Consider the following 12,027-nt stretch of genomic DNA (forward strand, 5'->3'; position numbering starts at 1 on the left):
AAAAAAAATTCCAATGATCCAGTTTTAAATTGGACTGAGTCTAAAGAATATTCCAGACAGAAAGGCATTCAGTACTCGGAGAAACTACTGTGGGATCCAAGACTCTCCACGAGGCATTTGAGGACACTCGGTGAGCATAGGAAAATGAACCATCTGACATCATCGGCAAGTGGGCGTTAAGGGTTAAAAGGTTAAAGGTTATTAAGCCGAGAGCTTCTCTAACAGTCGATTGTGCTTCTGAGCTACATCATCATCAACGTCACAACAGGATGATCAGGCGTTCCTGTAGCCATGACAACGTTCATGCTGCATTCAGGGGAAAAAGGAAAAAAAAAAAAAAAAAAAAAAAAAGAAGAACTACCACTCAAAGGTGACGTCATCTGTCAGAGAACCTTTGGTCACTTTAAACTGTCAAAAACTATCATCTCCCACACAGAAACAGAGCCTGAATGCAGCACGAGTGATATTCCACTTACAGTAGCCGAGCTGTGCAGGTAAACGCACCTGACCTGTGCTCTGGTTCACAAGATCATTGATTCATTGATCTGTCTTTAAGCAACAGCTGGAGCCCCACATGTGCTCTTAAACTGGTTTCACTGGTTCAAACTGGACATGAAGAGACCTCCAGGACCGCCGGAGCTCTGTGCACAAAAATACATCACATGAACCCATCATGAAGGCTGAAGCTTTAAGGGGCAAACGTGAGAACCTGCACAGAGCGCACATGCGATGGTTTTTAACCTGAACTGGGAGAAAACTCGACTTAAACGACTGATCTGTTGACCTTCTGAGAAATACAGCCTGTAACAAAAAGGCAAAATAAGCACAAAAGAGTAATAAAACACGGCACCGGTTGGTTTGTGAGCAGCCCGCCTCGGGACCGCCAAGGTTCAAACTGCATCAGTAACTTGGAGCGTTTGATTTGTCCGACCTGGAAGGGGCAGGCGGACGGGGAGAGCACTTTCAGGTCAAACAGAAACAAACTTCAAGTATTAAAACAGAAGAAGAAGACGAGGAGGAGGAGGAGGTGGTGACCCGCAGAGGCTCAGATTGTGGGAGGAGCAATGGCAAAAACTAGGTGGTGCTCTCTGTCCTTAAAGCCATCACTTGTCACTGCGGCTCAGAGAAAACTCGGTTTTCAGTGAAATCGTTGATATTAATTTGATCCACGCTGTAAAAACTCCAACCCTGCAGACTTCGTCCAGCTTTAGGCTATAAAACAGCAGTACAGCGCCCTCTACAGGACGGGAGGAGGCAAAACATGAGACCGTCTGTAGGGCGGAGGTTTGAAATCAGGGCTGAGAAAAATGAAATAAATAAATAAATACATGAAATGCATTTAAATGTTGATTTGAAGTCAAACCGAGTCCCGTTTACTGGATCAACACAGGAAAATCTACACTGAAACAAAAGGACCACACCTGCAGCTCAAAGCAAAAACGCCACATTAGTAAATTAAAACTATTAAACTGGGAGACCAAATGATGAAATAATGAGGCGGAGCTAAATGACGCCTCCAGCTTCACGCCGTTTATTTACTCGGATTTCTCCCAAATATGCAAACTCCTGACGGGAGAGGGCAATGACATCATAGCCAGTCAGTTTGCACATGCTCTGCGTGACGGGAAGTCTGAGCGCAAATAGATCCAGACAGAAAACAAACACCTGGATCTCATCATGATTTGGTATCGTATCCCACAATCCCGAGCAGCTCCAACCTCCTCGTCCTCGCCAAGATTCGCCCTCCGATCCAAAAAACAACCCCCCCCCCATAAAAAAAAAAAAAACAACAACGTAGTTTTGAGTGTCAGCTTTCACGGCCGTACAGTGGGAGCATTTGATGGCCTCACCTCTGCGAACCTGACGGGTGGAGTCAGGTACAGACCTGACTGACAGGTATGGGAGGCTGCTGTCAGTTGCTTTGGCTTCTCTGGTCCCGTCCTCGCTGCGATTGGCTCGTAAAGTAAAACGTTGCGATCCTGCACGACTACACGACCACTTTACTTCTGCTGATCTGTTTTAACGGAGAGATCTCGACTCTTACTGAGGCAAGACTTCAAAGCCCTTTGGTTCTACCTGCCCAAACACACCTGGGAAAAGAATGGGAGGAGTCACAGGTGAGTGATATCAGTGAGATAAAAAGCGGTTTGCCGGGGAGGCCGCCGCCTAACGTTCCCCGACGGTCTGGATCGGGGGAAGAGAGGGTTTGTTTGTTTTTTTTAACAGGGGGTGGGACTTGCATACAAGACTCTGTTTTGTAATTGGCCAGACTGCCTACGAGTCACATGACACTGTCCTGCAGCAGCGGCTCGAGGTCCTCTGTGTCGCTGATGGGCACGGCAAGAGGGCTGCCGTTCTGAGCGTGTGCGGCGGAGCTGCTGCCGGCCTTGTTGGCGGTGCAGGTCTTGACTTCGGCCAGCTGGTGGCGCTCAGGGATGAAGAAGGCGACAACTAAAGCAAATATGACGCTGCACGCGCCGAAGAGGAAGGGCGGGCCTGGGACGACCAGCTTCTACAGACGGAGAGAGAACCGACTCGTTACGGGAAACAGAACAGCGAGGAAAGAATCAGCAAGGCGCATTTCTACGCACCTGTGTGCTCGCTGTGGATCTTCCTGCCATCGGCTCCACTTCGTTCAGCTCCACGTTGAACAGGAAGAAGATGAAGCCGTAGAGAGCCGGGCCCAAACCATTGCACAGGCCTCTGATACCTGTGATCATCCCCTGTGCCACACCTGAACACACAGACGCCTCAGTCACATCTGCACCACCTTCATCCATGTGACACAGTCAGATGTTGATACAAACCACGGCCACACAGACCCTGTTTAAGACACGCCCCTTCGGACGGTCAGGTTTCGACTCACCTTGCTGGTCGGGTGAGGCGCTGTGTGACACCAGAGCAGAGATTGCTGGGAAGGTGATCGAAGACATGGCCGCTACAGTTCCTGCTGCCCACATCATCCTGTAAGGACGCGAGCAGATAAACGTTTAGGTCAGATCATTCACAGGAAACAGGAAACGACACGGGCGAGACGCTGGGACTCACCACGGCTCGGAGCCGAAGCCGTACCAGACCAGCTGGAACAGCTGAAAGGCCAGGCCGAGAAGAACCGTGTTCTTCTTACCGATGGTCCTCATCAGAACCCCGAAGAAGACCGTCTGACAGACACGAGACGTACAGTGAAGAAATCAGGACGCAACACATTTACAGGGTTTAAAAAGACAAACTCGTCTGTGAGGGGTTACCGCAGCTTTTCATGTCAAACTAAATGAACAAACCTGAAACAAACACTGTGACGTCAGCACGCATTTAGAGTAAAAAAACAAAAAAAAGAAATCACACTTTGAGGGCTTTCAGCTGAAGACGCTCCACGGCACCGTCTCCCACTCGGAACAACACGGGGGTTAGCTGTTTTCAATACGATGCTCCCGGACTAACAGGGACCGCTGGATATTGGACTTCCTGTTACCACCCCCTGTTGGATCAGACTCTCTCTCTGACCGTGTAGAGTTACAGTCGGTCCCCATCTTTCCTCAGCCCCCGACTCTACACTCTGGGCACACATGACTGTGTCAGTACCCACCCAGATGATGCCACCATGGTGGGCTCATCTCTGGAGGCGACCTACAGAGCTGAGGCATTAATGCACAGTGAACACTCATTCTTTAATTTATTCTTCACATCTTTTCTCCACTTTACAAGTTTACTGCATTGTGTTGAGTTGCGCTCGCTGCCGACGTGGGACAGTTTCACTGTACTTCTGTGCTAAAGATGACGGTGCAATGACAGTAAGGAGTCATCTTATCTCAAAGAGACGCGCGTGCAGCCACAGCAGGTTAACAGTTTCAGGATTGTTTCTCTCTAACATCGTCGGGTGTTTGGCTGTCGGCTGAACATGTTCACATAAAGTTAGCAGACGGTGCGACTCTGTGAGGACGAGCGTACCTGAGCGACTATAGAGAGGATTCCCACCATGGCGATGAAGCCGGTGATGGCTGCCGGAGAAAACTCGATCACCTGAAAGATGAAGATGAAAACCTCGTCAGTGTTTCCGCCTTCGGGTTTTCATTGATTCATATTCGTTTTCTAATAATCTGCGTATCGCAAAGAAAAAAACATCACTTTTATCTTTGTTTCATTCTTTGGGGGGGGGGTAATTTAAAATTTAAATACACAATTAAAATAATTAAATATAATGTCTGACCAGCCCTCCTGCAGTACCTTTAGGGCCCACCAGGGGGTGGCAAGCCACACTTTGGGACTCACTGAGCTGCACTGAATAAAGGTGGAGATGCTTCATCATTTAAATCCCATAAATCTCCTGATCCTGATGATTGAGGGAACAAATAAGTGTTCCTGCGCTTGAACGTGTAGCTTTGACCTCCTGAGTCTATCCAGCACATGCTGGTCACAGCTGTCTGTGCGTTACCTGTCGCAGGTAGAGGAAGAAGCTGGAGTACTGCCCGGCTTCAGGCAGGTAGGACAGGAACACGGTGACGCAGATCAGCAGCACCGTGGTGTCTTTCCCCACCCGACGCAGAGACTGAACACACCAAAAAACACAAATATCGATCAATCGAGCTATCAGTCAGCGCGGAGCACGTCAAAGCTGTAACAGCGATGAAAAGACTCACGGCGAAGGGGTCGGCCTGCTCCCAGGAGATGGGGAACCCCCAGGACGTCAGCCTCATCTTGTCCGGCAGCGACTCGGGGACGACGAAGAACACGAACGCAATATCTGCCACAGCAATCACCGTGGCAACAAGGACCACCAGGCTGTCTCCGTACTGCCCAGACAGGTAGACCCCGATGGCCGGACTCGTCACCAGGCTGGCCGCGAAGGTCGCAGAGACCTGGCGAGGGAGGGGAGGTTAAATCAGCACATAACCCACCTTTGACCTCAGGCGCAGGGCTTCAAACTTGAAACGTCAGAATTTTAAAACAAACCTGAAAATGTTTCAGTTTCTGAAAATAAAATTCGGAATTAAGAACTTGTTTTCAAATTTTTACTGAATTTTGATTTTTACATCTGTGACTATAACTGATATAATCTGTGAGTCATCGTGACTTTTAACATTTAATAAAAATATTTCTACGATTCAACCATCCTAAAATATTTGTAAGTGAAATGTATGACATGGATGTTTTGTTTAGTTAGTGTGTGTGTGTGTGTGTGTGTGTGTGTGTGTGTGTGTGTGTGTGTGTGTGTGTGTGTGTGTGTGTGTGTGTGTGTGTGTACCAGTCCGTAGGCCGTACTCCTCTCGTGTTCCTCTGTGATGTCGGCGACGTAGGCAAAGATTACCGAAAAGGTCACCGCGAAAATCCCGGAGACTGAGATGAGAGCGAAATACCACCTACACACACACACACACACACCTCCATTTTATTTCAAAATAAGAGACCCCTCAGGTGGGGAAACAGCGTTCTGTGAGACTTATAGAGTGTCTCAGGAATTACATCAATTCAAAATAATCGAATCATGCTTTTTAACTTCTCTCACTGTTAAACACACACACACAGGAAACCTCACTTCCTGTGATGTGAGGATTAAAGAGTTAACGTTTTCGCTCTGCTTTCAGGGAAGCGTTGTCGTCTTGTGACTCTGATGTTACGGTCGTTAAACCAAAAACACTCTAATCTAGTCTTTTATTGGAGAGTCTGTGAAATGTATGAACCATGTGACTCTGTGACAGTCAGACATCAGCTGATCGCTGCTGCAGTCCAGCAGAAATCCAACATAGGTGCGTTATTTTTACTTTGAAGTGACTGTAACTCCTGTGTTTGGGTGAAAAGCAGGAAAAAGAGGAGGAGGCCAGTGTGCCTTCAGCGTGTTTGCTGATCCTGAGCCGCTCACATGATCAACATGTGACAGCTGTGGCGATTAGAGTCCAGAGTTTTCCTGTCACGCACGGCTGAGCAGCAGCCTGTTACTGCTAGCTTAATGGAGCCGTCGTTCCTTCTCCTCAGCTAACACTGATTACTCGGCCTGTTTTCACGCCACTGTGATTTTTACATGTGGTCCAACACGCCTGTAAGCAGCCCAGAGTCCAGTTTACTCTACATGTGATTTTTATCATCGAGGACATAAAAACGAGTCCAAACATAAGACGACATCTTTATTCTTGGAGCTCAGTCTGCAGCAGGACTACAAGCAGCTGTTTTAGCTCCACCTCCTTCATACAACTTTCTTCTGATTGGTTACGGCTGTAAGCCTGCTGAGGGGCATATCAGCGTATAAGGAGTCTGCGATTATATTTCTACTGTTTTCTACTCTCCACATGATGTTGGGATGCGGGTGCAGCTACAGTCGAGTTAGCGGTTAGCAGGGTTCCAGTTTCAAGCTAACTATAAACAAAACAAACCACAGATGCTCTGATTTCAAACTGAGCTGAGCTCAGCGAGCTGTGAAACACGGCGTTTCTCAGCTGTAAACAGAACGATCAAGGGACGAGCTCTCTGCTGATCGTGACGTCGACCGTTCCTCAGTCAGATTACTTAGCCTTTGAATATTTTTGTATCCTTCTCTTCTGATTAGTCGCGTTTCTTTCATGTTTTATGAAGAGTGTCGTATGTGCCATTTTCTGTGTTGTGCTCATGTTTGAAGCTGTAACCAAAAATTTAAATGCTCGTAATTCTTTACTTCTTCACTCATGTTTTTATCTCCGAGAGGAAGATTACTGAGAAAGAGCGTTAGTCTCACCAGGGGCTGATCTTCATGAAGGGGATGGGGGCGCAGGTAAAGAACACTGTCATGAGGAGGAAGGACTTCCTGCCCCAGATGTCTGACAGAGCACCAATCAGAGGAGCCGACAGAAATGACAGGAAACCCTAAACGGACAGAGAAATATGAACTCAGAGACGCCATGATATCGTAATATTCAACAAGCGTTAAGTTGAGGAGAAGTGGCTGAAAGCTGCGCTGACAGTAAACAGCCGAGCGGTTTACCTTGACCCCCTGCACCAGGCCGTTCATCAGGAAGGTGTGCTGAGGAAACACATCGCGCAGGACCTGAAACCACAAACACACTACTTTCACTTCCTCAGCACGTAGACGCCATGATGGTTCGCCCTTTATTACATCAGCCTGTAGATCATTTTTGGTCATGTGATGCTTTCAGCGAGGACACATTCAAGGTTTTAATAATCCCACTTTGGGGTTTATAGTTGCAGGAAAAGGTTGAAAACTTCATGAAAACTTTAACACTTTACACATTTTAGCAAAAGGTGTGCGTGTACTTACGGTCAGCATGGGCGTGGTGAGCAGGCCCCACGCAAAGAACTCCAAGAAGATCACCACCACGGCGTGAATCACTCTGGCTCGGCTTCGGCCGTGCTGTGGCGAGCAGAGAGGCAGACGCATTAACCTCACTTCCTGTGATGCGTCCCACTAACATGATGGCATTAGAGCAGCTGCTTTCACTTTAAGACCCATCAGAGTTCAGAAAAGTGCTTTAAAAGCCAGTGGAAGCATCACCCACAGACACGTTTGTCCTCCAGCATTCAGCTGCATCGCTTCTTCATTTTTGATAAACTCAACGTCGTTATGGGCTAATAAGACTGTGCTGTATGCGAGACACCGAGAACGTCTTAAAGAGGAGCAGAGGAAGGAGGAGGTACCGACTCCAGTGATTCCTCATCACCTGGAACTTAACCCACATAATCTGTCCTCCAGCTGAAGCTCGCAGCACGGTGCAGAGTAAGAAAAGGCTGTTTTCACAGATCTGTTAAAACTTGTGAAAAAGAAACTGTTTGGAGGAGCGCGGCTGTAACTACCGGGGCTGAGACAGGGAAGGTGCGTTCAGGTAAGTGGTTTTATAAATCTCTGTAACAGTAAGCTGGATTTAAACAGGTGCGTCTGTGGGGACTGACTCACTGCTGGAGCCTCTGCTGGACATTGGAGGAACTGCAGTTTTCTGAGTCTGAGGCTCTGTGGGGAGTAAATGCCGCCATGGGCTCAGCCTCCAGGTTCAGTCGACTGAAGAGTGTCGCCCGCGTTTATGGAAACTTTAATGTGGCAAAATCTGCAGAGCTGCTGGCATCGTGCAAACAGTAGTAACCACAACTGCAAAGAAAATCTGCAAAAAGGCTTCCCACCACACTGTTTGATGTAGCTTCACGTCACTTTGGGTGTCTTCAAACAGTCTGAACCCCAAAGACAAGTGGAAACTGTAAATGTGGAGACAGCACTGTCGGCTCAGCAGAGATGCTCTCCATTTGCGTACAACGGGATTTTCCACCTATGCAAACGTTCTCCTGCACTGTCCTCTAAACACCCAGCAGCTCAGCTGTGCGTAGGTCGAATGCTGATTGGTTTATAACCTCACCGATACAGAGAAGAGTGACAGCAGAGGTCACAGGGAACAGAAGACGCACGAAAGAAAACACACACACGAAGTGTCCAGACAGCGGCTGCAGCGGACACTTTGTCTTTAACACCATTTCACTTCAGCTGTTTGTTTGTTAGAACTTTATTGTTCTGCACAGCCGGCTGACGAGTGGCCCACAGACCAGTCGCACCACATAGTTTGGACGCTGCCTCCATCGAGCACAGACGCTCGCTGCAGGCTGACGGGACGTCAGTAGCTCTCCAAATGAATTTGACATTTCAACAGTGTGAATACCTGGTGCATGCAACCACAACAAACCAAACCCTGGGTGTAGGCAGGAGGGTTGGAGTTTTACAATCAGTGCGTCCCGTCACATCCATCCAACTATCATTTGTGTTTACACCCTTTTAAAAACAACAACAATGGATGAAATGCAGTGATAATGATGGACAATGATAACCACACCCCAGCTTTGTTTCTCTCCTTATAAACGCATTTGTTTTAAAAATACAGACAGCTACATGATCTTAACTGCTTTGACATCTGATTTTAATATTTCATTTTTTTAAACCTACACTTTAATCCCACTTTGAATTTTCTGGCTCTGGTTACAAACTACCTCTGAATACAGTTTAGAAGGAGCTTAGTGTGTGCACTCAAACATCATGTATGGCAGTTTACATACAGTCTACTCCATTACCAATCAAATACAGGAATACATTTAAAACAAGAAAAGAAAAATAAATAATCAAAAACAAATTAACTACTTGAAAATGATTCAATAGATAACATACATTTAAAAGAATTTGAAACAATGATATCTATCCTAGGATCATTCAAATAACAAACTTAAAACTTTATTCAAAAAATATTAAAGATAATAAAGAAACGAACGTAACACCCATCGTGACTTTTTCATGTACTTTGTATTAATGCCGGAGTAATACTACTGTAATAGTGTTATAATGTAATTTGAGTGCAGTACTTCGGTTTAGTTCCGGACTTTCACTGCAGCAATACTCTGTTTCCAGGACTTTTACTTGTTACCGAGGCTCTTTACGGTGTTTCTCCTGAATTAAAACCTCTGAACATTCACACCTCCGAACCAGACCGGCGACAGTTTAATGTTTGGATGCTTTAATTAATTATCGCCCGAAGTTTGCTAACAGCTAATTAGCTTCCTGTTTTACCGCTCCCTGTCAGGCTAACTGAATTAGCTTCTGTCGGTGAGTCAAACATGGCTGTCAGCGGGACATCAAAGCCGTTTAATCAGCTTATTAAAGCAGTCGTTAGCCTCTTTTATCGCCCGCTCACACCGACGTTGGCCGGCGACGTCAACCCACGGCACTCACCGAGCTCCGGACCAACACCATGTCGCTGGCCTCCGTCGCAGTTTTCTCCCGCATCATCTCACATCTTGCTGAGAAGATTTTCACTCCCGGTTCGCGCTGTGGGACATCCTCCCGAGGTGTCTCCGTCTCTTCCAGAATGCCCCGCCGCGTGAGATTAAGATGTGTCCCTGCTGAGCTATCATGGACCCAGCCCCGGAGCTCTTCGTGGTAGCGGTAACTGTGAGCAGGAGACTCGGCTTTCGTTTTCGCCGAATTCCTCCGCTCTGACCTGCTCGCTGGCTGCTTGTGGCTCTATTTTATCACCGGAATACACCGCGTGCGCACAGCCGAATTCTCTATTAACAAGTGGGACAAGCACCGCCCCGCGGCGCTGTAGGTTATTTAAAACAAAACGCACATCCATCTGCCAAAAGAATCTGTTTCCAGATCAGATTTCCTCCTGCTCAGTGCGTCTGTTACATATGCAAAAGCTGAAACATCGGACTCTGGATCAGTGAGACTTACGCTTAAAAAGCGCGCCCCCTGCCGGACCCGATATTACCGCACAGTGCAGTTTTGTTAATACTTATTAAGAGTGATGGCGTCGTTTTTTCAGCGAAAATCCTCATTTATAAAACATGGCAGACTAAAAACTTCTTAGTTAAGCGCTTTTGTTGTCTGTGAGGAAACTGGTCAGCGCAGAGGCTCAGTATTTGGCAGGAAGCGAACGGGGATGCGAACAATACAATGGATCACTTTTTAGCAAGCGGGGGAAAGGCGGGACTCAGCTGTGGAAGATTTTCTTTTTTGGCGTCAGCGCGAACACGCACGGGCACAAACGTCAAGGCAGCCCGCGTGACCAACTGCACTTCTGGTGATGGTTTTTCAAAATAAAGGCCTGACTGGCTGTGACTGTAAATTTATGGTACACAGTTATTTAAAAATTTTAAACAAAACTGTTAGTTAAAATAACAGCGCTATCTATGTTTTCGTTTTGTTAATGTTTGTTTTTTTAAATCATAGCTTCTTCAACATAAAATAAGTCTTGTTGTGTCTACAATAATAATATCAGTCAATTCAACCAATACATAGGCAGATAGAGAGGAATGTGAACCTCTTTCATCATGTGAGTCTGTGATTCTCATTAGCTACATGGATAATCTTTGCGGGTTGAAAGTCGCCACTCTTTGTGTGTGTGTTTCCTTTGCTTGTTTTAATTGTTTCATTAACCTATAAAAACACATAAGTATCCTGTAATCACAGTCAGGTCATTAGGAATTATAAGTAACTTGCTGGCAATCCTTCTACTGAGAATTTACTGTATTTTTTTTAGCAGTCTTTCACTGGACTGACCGTAACATCTGTAAGAAAGCACCGCTGTCCTGTAGAGACTTTTAACGATAACTTACTCATTTCCCTCAAAAATCTACAAATCAAAAACCATTAAATTATTCATTACCGTAAATCATTTTAATCATTCCTTGTTTAACAGAAATATGATCTATAATTATTTTTGCTCTGTGCTCAATATTAAAAACTGTGAAAACATATTCTCTTTTACCACGATGAGCTGCAGCGAGGTCTGTAGGAAACTGAATGCTTAAAGCCAAAAGAGTCAAACAGTGAGGACAGTTTAGACTGGGTCCTTCTTTGACTGAGTACTGATAAACCTATAAATGACATTCTGAATTTATCAGGCTTCAGGCAAAAAAAGCTCCAAAACACGATCATGTGTCGTTTTACAGTGCAGCTGTCTCTCTTCATACTCTCCTGAAAAAGAGAACTTAATATCAATGAGATTGCCTGTTTACATAAAGGATTTCATTTCATAAGAAGAATAATAGAAAAGATAAGAGTTATTAAACCCAGTCTGACAATTAGTGATACACACTTTCAATGTGCAATTTCAATAAGCCTATAGGCCAGGGTTTTCCACTTTCTGCTTTCCGCTGATGATCTTGTACTGTGTCATTATTTGTCATATTAAAATGTTGATAGTCCAGTATTTTAACATGTCATATTCTGACCTGTGTGTTTATTATAATATCTTTGAGTTTGGCATTTCTGTTGCTACACGAGCCTTAAAGTTTTATGTGGACTTTTTTATCTCCCAGTCACCACTGAAGTTAAAAAGTGTTTCAGATTAAAAGCAGGAGACCTGATTGCCTGTTTTCAGTGCTGAAGAGCTTACTCTCCCACAGGCTTCTGTAGAATCACTTGCCACGGGTCGCCCCCTTGTGGAAGTTTGAAAGTTCAATTCCATTTTATTTATATAGTGCCAAATCACAACAACAGTAGCCTTGAGGGGGCGACCCAGGGTAAGTGATGGGAGAGTAAGCTCTTCAGCACTGAAAACAGGCAATCAG

General features: G+C 45.8%; 1 protein-coding gene across 1 annotated transcript; it reads right to left on the reverse strand.

Annotated features, from left to right (window-relative positions):
- Positions 1–668: 668 nt before the first annotated feature.
- On the reverse strand, positions 669–9,980 carry mfsd14bb (major facilitator superfamily domain containing 14Bb). The gene is made up of 12 exons (XM_040046739.1): positions 9,683–9,980; positions 7,244–7,336; positions 6,950–7,012; positions 6,704–6,831; positions 5,243–5,357; positions 4,638–4,856; positions 4,433–4,546; positions 3,949–4,020; positions 3,049–3,161; positions 2,867–2,964; positions 2,592–2,734; positions 669–2,512 (listed from the first exon to the last, which is right to left on the reverse strand). Exons 1-12 carry the CDS (start codon positions 9,737–9,739, stop codon positions 2,282–2,284), a joined length of 1,446 nt encoding a protein of 481 aa, XP_039902673.1. The 5' UTR covers positions 9,740–9,980; the 3' UTR covers positions 669–2,281.
- Positions 9,981–12,027: the final 2,047 nt, after the last annotated feature.

Source organism: Simochromis diagramma, unplaced genomic scaffold, assembly GCF_900408965.1.
Source record: "Simochromis diagramma unplaced genomic scaffold, fSimDia1.1 OVJJ01000038.1, whole genome shotgun sequence".
In the NCBI taxonomy this organism is placed as follows: Eukaryota; Metazoa; Chordata; class Actinopteri; order Cichliformes; family Cichlidae; genus Simochromis; species Simochromis diagramma.

Coding starts and splice junctions, on each gene's coding strand:
- mfsd14bb (XM_040046739.1), bottom strand. CDS start 9,739: ATGATGCGGGAGAAAACTGCGACGGAGGCCAGCGACATGGTGTTGGTC. Junction 4,857..5,242: donor GGAGTACGGCCTACGGACTG/GTACACACACAC, acceptor CTCCCTCGCCAG/GTCTCTGCGACCTTCGCGGC. Junction 3,162..3,948: donor TCCTCTCTATAGTCGCTCAG/GTACGCTCGTCC, acceptor CGTGTCTGTCAG/ACGGTCTTCTTCGGGGTTCT.